Source organism: Myxocyprinus asiaticus, chromosome 29 (genome assembly GCF_019703515.2).
Source record: "Myxocyprinus asiaticus isolate MX2 ecotype Aquarium Trade chromosome 29, UBuf_Myxa_2, whole genome shotgun sequence".
In the NCBI taxonomy this organism is placed as follows: Eukaryota; Metazoa; Chordata; class Actinopteri; order Cypriniformes; family Catostomidae; genus Myxocyprinus; species Myxocyprinus asiaticus.
Window position 1 is genome coordinate 5,268,790 of NC_059372.1, and position 15,643 is coordinate 5,284,432.

The window sequence follows — 15,643 nt, forward strand, 5'->3', positions numbered from 1 at the left end:
CCTTTCCAATGCATCCTAGGATACCAACCTCCCCTACTGCCTCTCTCCTGCAGTGGATCATTGGTTCCAACGCAGCGAACAGGTATGGGAGACCACTCATCAGCGTCTAGAACAAGTCGCCCTAGCAAATAAATCTTTCGCTGACCAGCACAGTAGTCAAACCCCCAGTATCAGCCAGGAGACTGAGTGTGGTTGGCCACCCGTGACCTTCGACAACCCCATGCCTGCAAGAAACTCTGTCCCAGATACATGGGTCCATATAAAATCCTGAAGCAAATCAACAAAGTAACCTACAGACTCGATCTACCTCAACATTCCCGCCTTGCACCATCCTTCCATGTTTCCCGGTTAAAACCAGTTGTTCCTGTTCCACTAGCGACTGACCTCGCACCTGCCACCCCTCCCCCCCAGACATTGAAGGCCAACCTGCATACTTAAAGACATCTTAAACTCTCGCCGCAGGGGCAACTGACTTGAATATCTGGTCGATTGGGAGGGATACGGACCAGAGGAACAATCTTGGTTACCTTCACAAGACATTCTTGACCCCAACCTCCACCGAGAATTCCATGCCAGACACCCTGAATGCCCTGGTCTTCGCCCTAGGGGGAGACCTAGGAGAAATAGTGCTCCCGGAGTGAGCCCTTTGGGTGGGGACTCTGTCATGAACTCTGATTCCCAGCAGTCACAGCAGCATCCAAATATGGCCACCCCTGACTCAAATTCCCATACACCACCTCGATCCCAATCACCGGAGTGCTGATCAGCCTCACCTGCACATCATCATTACAGCTATCACTGCACCCTTTATGAGACACTGTCATGTTCTGTCACTGCGAAGTATATGCTCAATTCCCTTGTGTTTGACGTTACCAAGCTTGTATAATTCTGCCTGTTCCCCTGTTATAAAAACTATGCCTGTTTTTGACCACGAGTTTGCCTCTAACCTGTTTACCTCTGTTTGCCAATCACCTGACCTTCTGTCTGTACTCATTATTGGATTTTGCCTGTCGTCTGAATTGTACTGTTGCCTTCCCTTCAATAAAACTGCCCTACTGCACTTGCATCCTACTCTCCTGGTGGTATTTCCTGACATATTTTGTATTATATTTATGAATACAAAGGAATAAGCATTCTGTCATGTATAAGGTCTTACAATCACGTAAGTGCAGAATAAAAAGTATTTTATAGGCAACACATCAGTCTGTCAGTCTGTCCAAATAACCCCAAAATAATAAGGGTGTTATGGTTCTCTGTAAAAACCGAATGCCACCTACAGTCGGTGAGCATTGGCACTGCGGTTCACCTCAAGTTTAATGACACATCTGTAGCACAAGGTTTGGCGAAGAAAACAAAGCATCAAATAGATGAGCACAGTTAAAACCTCCACTAATGCACCTGAATGGCTCTGTAGATGGGACACGCCTGTGTTTCACGTGGGTCAACATGATGAAAGTTATTCCTTCAATAGTGATGTAGACTATAGCTTCCGAATGTTGAATATATGCTGAGTTGAGTTTGAAATGCATTTTAAGTTGATGCATGTAGCGTAACTTCGCAAGAATTAAGTTAAAATGTTGATTTAGTCTCATCTGAAATCATGGTTTTGATACAATTATCCATGTTTTTACAACAGTAATACTGTAGTGTCCATATAGTAAACATGATTTTACTATATATTGTAACCATGACAGTAACCATGTTGATTTCATGATTACTATGATTTTACTACAAACACCATGGTTAAACTATGGTTACTGTAGTAATATATGGTGATTTTTATTAAAGGCAAACCTGTTGAAGTGTTTACAAAATAGAGTATTTTTACTTTGGATTTGGCAATAATATTTTCTTTTCTGAACATAGCAAATACAGAACCGTACCAAAACTGTGACCCTAAAACCGTGATACAAACCGAAACGTGAATTTGAACCATCACACCCCAACCAAATAATAGCCTAAATATTATATTGGCTTACCATTATTAGGGAATGTAGATGTAGACATTACACTCTCTGAGATTAAGCTAACATCTTTTGCCAGTGCGTGTGCTATGCTGCCTGTGTAATTTTGATACATCAGTAAAGAACATATGGATTTCAATGCGTTCATTTAGGTTAATTTATCATGGGTTGCAAACTCTTCATTATGCGACTATACATTATTTAAGTCTATTCTATTCGTAAGGCTATTGATATACAACCCCAATTCCAAAAAAGTTGGGACAGTATGAAATATGCTAATAAAAACAAAAAGGATTGATTTGTAAATTATATTCACCCTTTGCTATATTGAAAGCACTACAACTACACATTATGTGATGTTTTTCCTTGTGAATTTCATTCTTTTTTGAAAATGAAAAGAAATTTCAAATGAGATTATTGCAACACTCTCCAAAAAAGTTGGGACAGTCGAGTGTTTACCATTGTGAAACATCACCATTTCTTCTAATAACACTTATTAAGCATTTGGGCACTGAAGACACAAGTTTGTTAAGTTTAGAAAGTGGAATTTTCCCCCAATGTAGGTCTTTAGCTGCACAATTCTATGGGGTCTTCTTTGTCGTCTGGTATGCTTCATAATGCTCCACACATTCTCAATTGGAGACAGGATAGGACTGCAGGCAGGCCAATCTAGCACCCACACTCTCTGCTTGCACAGCCATGCACTTGAAATCCGGGCAGTATGTGGTTTGAAGTGGTCCTGCTGGAAAATGCAGGGACGGTGCTGCATAGCAGTGTGTGTTGCTTCAAGATTTTTCATATTTGTCTGCATTCATGGTGTTCTCACAGATTATCCATGTGAGTTATCCATGCCATGGGCACTGACACACCCCTGGCCCATACAGACACTGGCTTTTGGACACGATGCTAATAACAGCTTGGGTTGCTCTTTCCTCTTTGGCTCAGATAACACGACGGCTTTGTTTTTCAAAACTCTTTGGACCAAAAAACACAGTTCCACTGTTCTACTTTACATCTAAGATGAGACTGAACCCAGAGAAGTCAGCAGCGCTTCTGGAAAGTGTTGATGTAGGGCTTCTGCTTTGCAAAGTAAAGTCTTAACTTGCATCTGTGGATGCAGCAGTGAGTGGTGTTGACTAACAGAGGTTTACTAAATCAATCCCAAGCCCGTGTTCATGATATTCATTACAGTTGAATGCCGTTTTCTTAAGACAGTGACATTTTTATTCATTATTGTTTTTATATTAATAGGGGGGAAAACTATGTTACGGGCATCATGGTTGTGAAAGCAACATTTACATGATGAGGGAAAACCATCCAAACTGGTTTAAAAACCCTCAGACTTTGACCTCCAACTCCAAGAGATCAGTATGGTATTCATCATGGCTGCATGATGGTTTGAAGTAAGAGTGAAATCTGCATTTGTCTTTGCACGATTACTAAACCGTTAAAGGCTGCATTTTAAAATATAGTATGCGTGAGCAAGAGGCGCCCTCTAGCGGTGTGTATGGCACAAGCCGAACAGCGCAGCAATATCAGATGATGCTTATTGAATTACAGTTTAAAGCGCTAAGTTTTTCAAAATGATCCCTTTCCAAATCTCAGTTATTAATGCAATAAGTCTGAAACATCACAGATTAAAGCAATAAAAGTGATCTATCCAAATCATCATGGTAAAACCTGTTTGATTCTCTACATTAATATTCATATGATTTGATATAAAGAGTCAATAACTCATGTCTGTAAAGCATTATTATGGGTGTTCAAAGCAAAAAAGGGAGACCATTTGTTCATATAAACGTATTTGAAATTAATATCAAGTGATTTAAACTTAACCTCTAAAATGTTATGGACATGACACAGCACTGAAATGCAGTGACCTCATACTGTAAACGTGGCTCTTTTAATAAAAAATGTAAAAAGCACCACTATGACAAATTAGGTGTACATATTTCTTGGACATTTCCTTATCTTTCTGGAAAATGATTAATTTTGTTAATCCAAAGTACAAAAATAAAGAATCTTTTGACTCCTTTTTTAAAATATGAAATACGTCTGGTTTAAATGTTGATTTAGAAATGTAAGGTGGACAAACAATTGCATTTACTAAAAAATTCCATTATAGCATTTACATATATGTATTTGGCAGACACTTTTATCCAAAGCGACTTACAGTGCTGGGAGCAACCTGGAGTTAGGTGTCTTGCTCAAGGACACAATGGTGGTGGTGGCTGTGGGGATAGAACCAGCAACCTTCTGCTTACCAGTTCTGTGCTTTAGCCCACTACACCACCACCACTCCACATACACCTGCCTAATATGCTGTTGGTCCTCCAAGTGCTGCCAAAACTGCACCAACCCACCGAGGCATGGAATCTACAAGACCCCTGAAGGTGTCCTGTGGTATCTGGCACCAAGACACCAAGTCTTGTAAGCTGCGAGGTGAAGCCGCCGTGGATCGGACTTGTTGGTCCAGCATATCCCACAGATGCTCATTCGAATTGAGATCTGGGGAAGTTGGAGGCCAGGGCAACACCTTGAACTCTTCCTCGTGTTCCTCAAACCATTACTGAACAATGATTGCAGTGTGGCAGGGCGCATTATCCTTCTGTAAGAGGCCATTGCCAAAAGGGAATACCATTGCCATGAAGGTGTGTACCTGGTCTACAACGATGTTTAGGTAGGTGGCACATGTAAAATTGACATCCACATGAATGGCCAGACCCAGGGATTCCCAGCAGAACATCACACTCCCTCCACCAGCTTGTCATCTTCCAACAGTACATCATGGTGCCAGGTAAACGACGCACATGTACACGTCCGTCCACGTGATGTAAAAGAAAACGGGACTAACCGGACCAAGCAACCTTCTTCCACTGCTCCAACGTCCAGTTCTGATGCTTGTGTACCCATTTGTAAGCCCTTTCGACTCTGAACATGGGCACTCTGACTAGGGATGCACCGATCCAATACCTGGATCGGTATCGGCTCCAATACTGATATTTTTAGTCATATTCGTTACTGTCAACCTCAAACACTGATATAAAAGAACCATAAAAGCACAATTAAAGTAGTTCATATGACTCGTGCATTTTATTCAAAGCCACTTGAAGACATACTATAGCTTTGTGAATCACAAAAGGCTGTGTTTAATAAGTAAACATAGTATGCATAGGCATCACATTATTGAATGGCGCTGCCCTGTTGACCCACATACATAGCACACGCAGGCTGGTGGCATCAATGTTCCTGGCTATTTACAGCCCTCAGAGCTTGCGGTTATTCTCATATGTGAGTGCTACTCACAACAACTTCTCAGACGTAGATGGTAAACAGTTCGGTTCACTTATAATATGCCTTTAGAACTGCACCAGAGGAGCATTTTTCCAGAATTTCCCTGCATTCCAAATGGGATAAATCACCCTCCGAAGGGCACATTGAAGGAAGAACAATCATGAAAGTCATGCTGTAAGATCGCTTCAAACTGAATTTCAAATAAAAATTACTTAAAAACTGAGTTCTGAATGACGCTTATTTTTGAGCCCCACAACATTTAGCCCTCCAAAGCTCTAACAGTGAATGGTAAAGCCTTCAAAGGGAATAGGGTATAGGGATGATCACTTCTGAATGGAATGCACCCTTTGAATAAGAAGCTAATTAAACTACTGTGAAGTAGAGTTTTAAAGTTAAAGGTGCACAACTGAAATATATATGATGTATTTAAAATTCTAAAAGTCAATAATAATAACCGCCCAACACCCTGTTGCCAGTTTGTGGTTTGTCCCTCCACGGACCACTGTCTGTAGGTACTCACCACTGCTGACCGGGAGCCCCCCACAAGCCTTGACGTTTCAGAGAGGATCTGACCCAGTCGTCTGGCCATAACAATTTGGGCCTTGTCAAAGTCGCTCAGGTCTTTACTCCTGCCCATTTGTCCGGCATTCAACACGTTGACTACAAGAACTGATTGTTCGCTTACCATCTAATTTACCCAGACCTTGACATGTGGCCTTGTTAGGAGATGATCAGCGTTATTCGCTTCACCTGTGAGTGGTCATAATGTTTTGGCTCATCAGTGTATAGCACTATAATAGGGTCAAATACAGACCTAAATTAACAATTTAAAAGGGGTTTTGTTCATTTGTTTCTTTGCTTAAAACTTTATTTTTCTATTTTATGGTTGACATTTCTTTGGAATTGCAAAAAAATTAAGACAAACGAGCACTTCAAAAACGACAAAAAAAAAAAACATGCAACTTTTGACTGATTTATCCGTCTTTCTTGAAACAGATTCTGACATGATGGTCGATTGTCATAAATATTTAAAATACTACAGGAAGAAACATACCTGAAGAAATAAAAACATCATCTCTCTGATCTTCCTCTGCTGTGATTTCTTCTTTTATCTCCTCCTGCTTCACTTCATTCTTCACTGGTGTCTGCAGCATCTGCCGTTTTCCAGCGTTACAGACAGAAGCCAGAGACTCTGTGGAGGTTTGATCATCATCATCCTCATCTTCATCACACTGTTGTTCTTCTGCTGTGTTTTCTCCTCTCATCTTCATCAGGTTCCTGCAGTCCAGCAGCTTTACTGAACACATCTTCACTGGTATCTGCAGCATCTGCTGTTCTCCAGTGTTACAGACAGAAGTCAGAGACTCTGTGGAGGTTTGATCACCCTGATTACCATCAGTAGAACAGAGTAAAGTGAGCTGTGAGTCCTGTGTGTCTCTGGATCTCTGTTCAGAGAGTTTGTCCAGCAGTCGCTGTGGTGTGGACTGATCTCTGCCGCTCCACACTGAATCCTGACATTCTGTGGAGGTCCCATCAGTCACACACACTGAAGATTGACAGGAAACATTTTCCAGCTCCTGACAAACACAACACAATCACATCTGTACCGTTCATCATATCACATCATTTGAAAGCTTACAATCTCAACTTTAAGGATGAAATGAATGTTTAACCTGTAACCTGTCCTCTCTCTCCATCAGCTTTGTCTTCAGTGACGTCACCTCTTTCTTCAGCTGAGAGATTTCTGTGATGAAATCATCAATATCCAGCATGGACAGATCAGTTCCTACTGATTTCCAGCAGATCACATCCACCTGCTCTCTCATGATGAACATCTGAACACAAAAACATCATCATTATAATGGACTGACATTCATCAGACTCAAAAAGATTATTATAGGATCATATACAAGAACAACTTTGTTGAAATAACTGTTTCTGAGATGGTATAAATATAATTGTGTGCTTTGTGTTTAGTTTAATTTTAATGACAGCAGAATTATCGTTGGATATTAGCCAATAGCAACCTTTTTCCAACATGTAATCACCTTCACTGAACTCATTTACAATCAGCCGATGGATTCAACAAGCTCATATATCAGAAATTAAACATGATATTCTGATTTTTTTGCTTGTTTCTCCTGAAACTGAATATTTTAAAGCGTCCGTCACAAAACTGCCACATTCGGCGATAATAAGCTTCTATTAGTATCATCAAAACGCCAAAGAGAGAAAAACAACATGCACCTCTTTCTTCAGCTGAGAGATTTCCATGATGAAATCATCAATCTAAAAAAAATCATGATTTAATGGACTGAGATTGATCAAACTTAAAAATATCAGTTTGATAATTTTCATCTCGCGTTCCCACTTCACAAGCACTAAATATGCTTCTCTTTTGAAACCTGTTTTCATGGAGCGTCACACAAGCATCACAGTCACTCGACCACAAAACTTGTGTGACCCATTTGATTTCTACTGAGTAATCATTTGAATATCCAATGTAAATATCATATACAACCACTGACTCCGCTGTCTCCACACCCCCTTATCTACACTCACTACTTCAAGTCTATGTGCCATCCAGAAGCTAAAGATCAGTGGGTGAGCGGCACCTCATTGTGCCATCTCACACGGGCACAAAATCACTTTCCCAGACTTTCACTTCAACTGTTCCTTGATGTTGGAACGACCTGCTAAACCCCACCTGAGCAGCTGATTCTTTAGCCATCTTCAAGAAACATCTAAAGACGCATCTCTTTCATGAGCACTTGACCCAATCCTACTAATGCAAAAACTGTCTTCATTCTTCTTTTTATTATAATTTATATATATACAGGGCTGTTTCTGAGAATATGGGGGCCCCAAGCCAAATCCTACTTTTTTGACCCAGGAAAACCCTGAAATTAGCCTATAAAAGGATATATACAACATATTCTCACCTTCACGTAACTTATTTACAATCAGCCACTGAATTTAACAAGCTCATATATCAGAAATTAATCATGATATTCTCAGATTTCTATGGAGCCTCTTAGAGGACAGGGCGGGATTTTTTCTTTTCTGAAATTGTTTTACGTTCCGCCCGCAATAAATTTACCATGATTTTACTACAGTAAACATATGTTACCCATGATATTTGAAATGACACCATAGAGTCCGTAATAATACAGGAAAATGAAAACTGTGATAATAAAAATCATAATTTTGTGTTTTTTTACTGGAAATACCATAGCTATGGTTACTGTGGTAATTTAACTATGGTATTTAGAGTAAAATCATAGTAACCACACAATTAACCATGGTTAATCTATAATAAAAACACACTGTAGACAATAAATCATACTGTAGTAAAAACATGTTTTTTTTGTTTGTTTTTTTGGGTCTGAAACATGGTTTTATTAAAGTAATATTGTAGGCTGTAGTAATCATAGTTTTGGTGAAAACCAAGGTTTTACTATAGTAAATATGACTGAGGTGGGCCATGTTAGTTTTTTAGTGAAAACTATGCTTTGGATACAGTATAATGTATATGTAGTTACCATGGTTCTACTATAGATTAATGAACTACCATGGATAATCTTGTGGTTACTAAAGTTTTACTACAAATACTATGGTTAAACTACAACAGTAACCACAGTTAAACTATGGTAATTGCAATAAAATCATAATAATGACAAAATTATGTTTTTTTACACGTAGTTTTCGTTTCCCTGTATTACTGTGGTTTCACTACGGATATCATGGTTAAAATAGGGTTACTGTAGTAAAAACATGGTAAATTTATTACGAGGGAACGAGAATTTTATTTCTTCTGAAACTGAATATTTGAACATGTTCATCACAAAACCACCACAAACGACGATAATAAGCTTCGATTACCATCATTAAAACATCACAGACAGAAAAATACAAACACATTAAAACAAATATAAACTCACAAATGAAGTTAAACATATTGAACACGTGCCGAAAGTGCGCTCAAATTCTTCTTTCATTTGAGTTTTAAGGTAGATTGAAAGTATTACCGCCAGCAACAGGACATCACATAATCCATCCGGATGTTTTCCTATAATATAAAGATTTGCATTCAATCTGCAATGGCCAAACCTAAGTCTGGACAACAATACTTGTTAGAATCTGTTTTCCTGAAATGCATCTACCATGAGTTTTAACATGAGGCTGTGTTGAGAAAAGATGTCTCCCTCTACTGTCTTCTTCCCATTGTTGCTGCCATAAGATCCCAGTACCTGACACAAGTTTACTTCTTAATTCAGTTCTCCCCAATTCCACTCTAATGCCTACTTTCTCGTTTTAATGACTCTTTAGCAAGTTTATCTGCTGCTTATTTTTATTGATTCCATACATTAAACATACAAACACAACATAAAAATGGAATCAATTATTCACATTAAACCCCCTCCCCCCGAACATCCCCCCACCCAACACAAACACGCACTACTGTGGTCACCAACAACTAGATCATCAAAATAAAAAATAAAAAGACAAGATACACGTTCAAACAACATCAATAAAACACATACCCAACTAAACTATAAATCTCTCTCCACAGCCCCTCCCCGAGAACCCTCCAAAAAAAATCACTTTTTTTACTTATTAATACGTAATTTATGGTTCAGCCATATGCTTGAGGCAACATTTAAATAAATGTCTGAATTAAACACTCTCGACACTTTTGACTATATCGAGTGCAAATGCGAGATAACGGGGTGTGACTTAACTTCTCCGGTTAGTTTGATAGAAAGGCTTTGCAATGGCAAAATAGGGGCAAGGATTTCCTGTTCAATAGGAAACCAGGAAGGGGCTCTTTCAGGTGGAAACGACCAATGAGCCAAATGTCAGAGACCAAATGCGTAATAATAAAACAAAATCTTGGGTAGGCCTAGCCTGCCTTTGTCAGTCAGCAATATAAAGGACTTCGCTATGCTATCAAATTGCTTGAAATAAGAGAGGGGGACGTCTACAGGGAGAGATTGTAGCAGGTAGTTGAATTTTGGAATACAATTCATTTTAATAACATTAACCTTCCCAATCATAAAATAAATGTAATGAAGCCCACCTACTCACATCACTTGAAAAACGTTTTATTAAAGGGTCGAAATTAACTCTAACTAAATCACACAAATTAGCTGGGAATAAAATGCCCAAATACTTAATGCCCTGTTTGGGCCACTGGAAGGTGCCTGGCTGAAAAGCCGTTACTGGGCAGTGTGCTGTCAGAGCCAAAGCTTCGGATTTAGACCAATTGACTCTGTAACCTGAGAACTTAGAGAAGGAACTAATAATTCTGTGGAGACAAGGCATAGATCTAGTAGGGTCACAGATGAATAATAAAATATCATCTGCATAAAGCAAAAGCTTATGCGCCACACCTCCCGCCATCACCCCTGGAAAATCATCCTCCTTTCTTATCGCGGCTGCTAATGGTTCCAGGGCAAGACAGAACAATAATGGGGAAAGAGGGCAACCCTGCCGGGTGCCCCTATCCAGAGTAAAATAATCTGAAATTAATCCATTTGTTTGTACCACCGCTACCGGGTGTCTATATAGTAACTTAATCCATTCAATAAAAGTATTCCCAAACTCGTACATTTCCAAAATCATAAAAATATAATCCCATTCTACCATATCAAACGCCTTTTCAGCGTCAAGTGAGATGGCAGCGACTGGAGTCTGATCAATCGCCACTGACCACATGATATTGATGAGATGCCTAATGTTATCAGAAGATCTGGGGCCCCGAATAAACCCCACATGATCAATATGTCTCTGCCTCGGCACTTTTAATATTACCTTCCAACTCCAAGAGTTCTCGTGCTTTGGATTTTTAGATGAATGAGGCATACTGTATGATCTGACCCCTAAGAACCACCTTAAGTGCCTCCCAAGTCATGCCCACAGAGGATACTGAGGACCAGTTGGTCTCCATATAAACATCGATTTCAGCCTTTAACATTTGTTGAAAATCAGGATTTTGCAAAAGGGATACATTAAAGCGCCAACTATATGATTTATTTTTCTCCATATGTGGCAACACCTCTAAACTCACCAGGGCGTGATCCGAGACTAAGCCACAAATTCGGAAGTAAACATGGTCATAAAAGATGCCAGTACGGCGGCGTTGAGGGAGAGGTGTGTGACATTCACGGTTGGGATTAACGATCGATTGCTCCAAGGATTACTCATTGGCACTTGGATGTTGGATGATAGAGAACTTCTATTGTCTCTTTGAGGAGTTTTCATACGTTTTGGATTACTTACCAAAGAGGGACTTTCCAACACAGCGCTGGATGGAATTTGGGCTCCCGAGACATAAACTGTCAATACGGTGAGACCGATTTAGCTCATCTTGTATATATTATACATTGGGACACTGAAAGACTTCACACGCACACACACACACTTTATGTATGGTGCCGGTTATTTTTGTAATCACTGTTTGTACTATTTGTTTGAGAGGTATAATACAACTTGGGTTTTTTGTACAGCTTGTGTATGGCTATGTTATTTTTCCAGTCAAGCATTCATTCATAGTAGGAAATACAAGTCTCCTTTTTTGTGTATCTCATGCCCCAACCCATTCCCATTCCACGTGGAGAGAGATAATATCTGACATTCTGACAAAAATAAAATTATAAAGACCAAATTCCAACATTAGTGCCACAGTCAGACCCCGAACTTCCCCCCGAACCAAACAAACAGAAAAAATACAAACATGCGCATTAACCCCGCGCACGACAGCGCCAACCGGCGTCCATCTCTCTAAACTCAAACAGTCCATGTACGCCTATGAGAGTCTCCGTGACAATTTTGCCATCGGATTGCTCATGTCCGGTGTTCCTGTACAAATTTTGTGAGACAGAATTACATACAAGAAAATAATCTATGAAACAAATTCCAGCCAACAGGCAGAATAAATAGAAAGAACGTGTAGATTAATTCACAAAACTGTCTCGAAGGTGTGTTCCTCCACAAAACAAATTCCAGCTGCTAGCGGAACCAGCATGCAAAAAAACAATAAAAACAAAAATTATAATAAAATTACAAAATAATAAAGACATTCAGTTTCCTCGGACAGTCAAACAAATGTTCAGTGAGCCGGCTGTTTCATGTGTTCAGGAGATGAGATGTGGAGTATTATTCCACAAAACAAACTCCAGCCGCTAGGCGGAACCAACACAAAAAGAAACAATTTTCGGGGCCTGTCTCTCTTAGCGGATCTCCAAGCCAGGACCCTGTGAGCTCGCTCGATCCAGCTTATGGCCTGCTATGTCGAGCAGACTCGGGAAGAACTCGTCTAAGATTTTCACAATATCTCGGCCTTCCTCATGCTCAGAAATTCCAACAATTCGGACGTTGTTTCGCCAGCTACGATTCTCCAAATACTCCAATTTTTCCAAAACGCGCTGCAAATCTATCTTTGTCGCTAGCGGATTAGCAGCTAATTCCCTCTCTGATGACTCTAGATAATTGATCCTTTTCTCAATGTCCCATATTCTTGTTACCAACTCAGAGAATTTAGTTTCCATCGCAGTAATTGATCGACATATTACAGCAAGTTCCTCTAAGTCAGTAACAACCTTCGTCAGCATCACAGACATGCTCGCCAGTTGCCGCTGAATTTCTCCCGCAGCACTGTTCAAACTAAGTCCCTGGTCTGCATGCCTATCTGAGGTTTCAGCTTGAGCACGTAAGTGTCGTTTAATATCTCCAGAGCCCGAGGATTTTGAATTCTTTGCCATGTTGACTTCAAAGACAGATATGTAGCCGGGTGTATCAAATCTCACTGGTTTATGACATAAAAATAATTCAAATCTAGCAAAGTGCGCAGAGCTCTCCGTTTACCCGTCTGCTCCTTGCATGGCATTACGTGACTCCAAAAACTTCAATTTTAAATAGTTAAAAGAGTGTATTTTTAAAACATGTGACATGCAAGTGACAGTAGGCTACTTGTGTTTCATGTTCTCTGCTCATGATCCAATCCAATGATTGAAGCAAAAACAGTATTTCATAAGGCCCATTTGAGATGGGCAAGTTCTGTGCAGAACTGATCACTGGTGATCACCGACAGGTGCATGCCGGTTAGAAATCTGTCCGACTTGCTGTGATATCATGACCGCATATGTCAAAAATACTCCCATGAGTGCGAGGCAGCCAAAGTTGTAGCAGGCAGGCGGCACAGTTGCGAACTGCAAGCACGATGGGAAATGACTTGCTGACAACAGCTTAATGCTCATTGGCTTAAACAACCATGATGTTTTGTTCTCTTTTAAAATGTTTGATTTTTTTTTATCTCTAATATCATGTTTTAATGTGTATAAATTATATGTGAATATTCCCAACATTCTGTATGGTATATGTGATTAAATATTTCTGAAAATATCTAAAATATTTATTAAACTAAACATTTATGGAAAGACACGTCTTATGTGGGGAATTAAATAACAGGTACATTGAGTGTATTTTTTATCATTTTTATTTTAATTTAAAAGTAACAGAATTAAAATTGCATCCACTTTATGAACAACAAAGCACTTGAAAGTGAATCATTTTGATCTCGTAGTGGGTGATCCATTATGAGAAGAGAGAACTATCCGACTTGACAGTTCTTATTTCACTCCTCCCCAGACTGCACCAGCCTGCTCCCGTCTACTTTCAAGTAATGCATTTGGATGTATTACCCCTCACCATCGCAAATCACGGACATCACGGACACATGGTATGCTTAAAATTTCATGGAATTTTGAATTGGCCATTAGGGCCGGGCAAAAGTGCATGCACGGGCATGTAGAGGGGGCTCTGTAGCACCCCGTTTAATATGGCCATGTAAGACGGCATCTGTAGCACCCACATTTTCAACTACAGTCACCAAAATTGGTAGATATATAGTTCTCATCAAGCCGAACAAATTTCATAATTACAGTCATTAGGTTCGCCCAACAGGAAGTCGGCCATTTTGGATTTTTTCTCTGAACTTTTAAATACTCTTCCTAGGTGATTCATGAGACTGTCACCACATTTAGAAAATATTATGCCAAGACATTGAAGTTGCTAAATTGTGAACAGATTTTAGATATATCAAACGTTATTGCCATGGCGAGGCATTAAATTAATGGCGAAAAATGGGAAACAGGAAGTGTCTTATATCTTCTGTGTGCAATGTGTGATTTAGATCAAAATTGAGATTTCTGTTTAGTCTTGGGGGCTAATCACATGGATGTGACTATTTTGGGTCATAGCACCACCACCTGGTAGCAGGAAGTGTGGCTCTTACAACAGACTTTAAAACAGTCCTCTTATATTTACCCAAATTGCTTAAAAATTATTTAAAAAATGTCAAATGCCAAATGCATGTGTCCACCTTGCATTGTTTTCCAAAAGCCACTGGGTGGAAATGGACCAGTTGTGCTTGGGCGCATCATCGCTGCTTGCAGCTCTATTTATCAAAGCTTGGAGCTTTGGGCACCCGCGCCAGCGAGCACCTCATCCACTTGGGGAAATCGCCGAATAGCCCCTGGCCGCCCCACCATCGAGGGTAGTGAGGGTGGGGGAGCTGAAAGATCGGGACCGGGCAGTAAAAGGTGCCTCCCACAACCTTGTCAGCTCCTTGTGCACTTCCGGAAAGAAAGGGACTGGGGCGGGGTGTGGCTGTGAGTGGCGCCGCGAGCCCAGGAACCAATCATTGAGCCGCGAGGGTTCAGGGGAGAGCGGAGGGTTCCACTCTAGCCCAATGCTCGCGACTGCCCAGGAAAGCATGTCCATCATTTCCGTATCAGCCTGTGACTGGGCTACCGTACCCAAGGGGGGGAGCCCAGCTGAGGCTTCTGCATCCGACTGGATGAGCCTGCTCTCCGATGCTGCGCTCGAGAGCTCATCAGCTTCGCGGGCTTCGAACAAGAGGTCGAACTCGCCGTGAGACGAGCCGGCGGACTCATCCGGAAGCCCGATCGGGGCAGACGAGCGTGCTGGGGAATGGGAGGTCCGTTGGGGGATACCCGGCGGAGGTGGTCCCATTGGGGTCCCCAAATTGCCCCCAGTGCCAGCCGCGCTGGCCTCATACCCGTAGGTAGAAGGACCAAGGCGGGGAGTCGCTGGGGTGGCTTGCTTTCATAAGAAACCGCAACATTGCCATGGTCATGTTCTCACAATGAGTACATGATCCATCCACGAACGCTGTCTCCGCATGGGTCGCACCCAGACACGAAAGACAGCGATTGTGACCATCAGAAGTTGAGAGATAACGACCGCAACCAGGAATAACACACAAACGGAAAGGCGTCTTTAAAAATACGTTCCGTGTGTGCCGTTCTTTTAGAGAAATATACTCTCTTATTTCTGCCGAAGCGCCCAGAGGCGTTCTCTGC

The 15,643-nt window shown here is 40.8% G+C and overlaps 1 protein-coding gene across 1 annotated transcript in view; it reads right to left on the bottom strand.

Moving 5' to 3' along the window:
* LOC127420191 (zinc finger protein 423-like) overlaps positions 1–15,643 on the bottom strand; it is a 65,366-nt gene that overhangs the window by 10,234 nt on the left and 39,489 nt on the right. Inside the window, exons 6-9 of the mRNA XM_051662244.1 lie at positions 9,422–9,488; positions 9,200–9,327; positions 6,932–7,093; positions 6,313–6,835 (exon numbers count right to left, since the gene is read on the bottom strand). Coding sequence (XP_051518204.1) covers positions 6,313–6,835; positions 6,932–7,093; positions 9,200–9,327; positions 9,422–9,488 — 880 coding nt within the window. The remainder of the gene's footprint in view (positions 1–6,312; positions 6,836–6,931; positions 7,094–9,199; positions 9,328–9,421; positions 9,489–15,643) is intronic.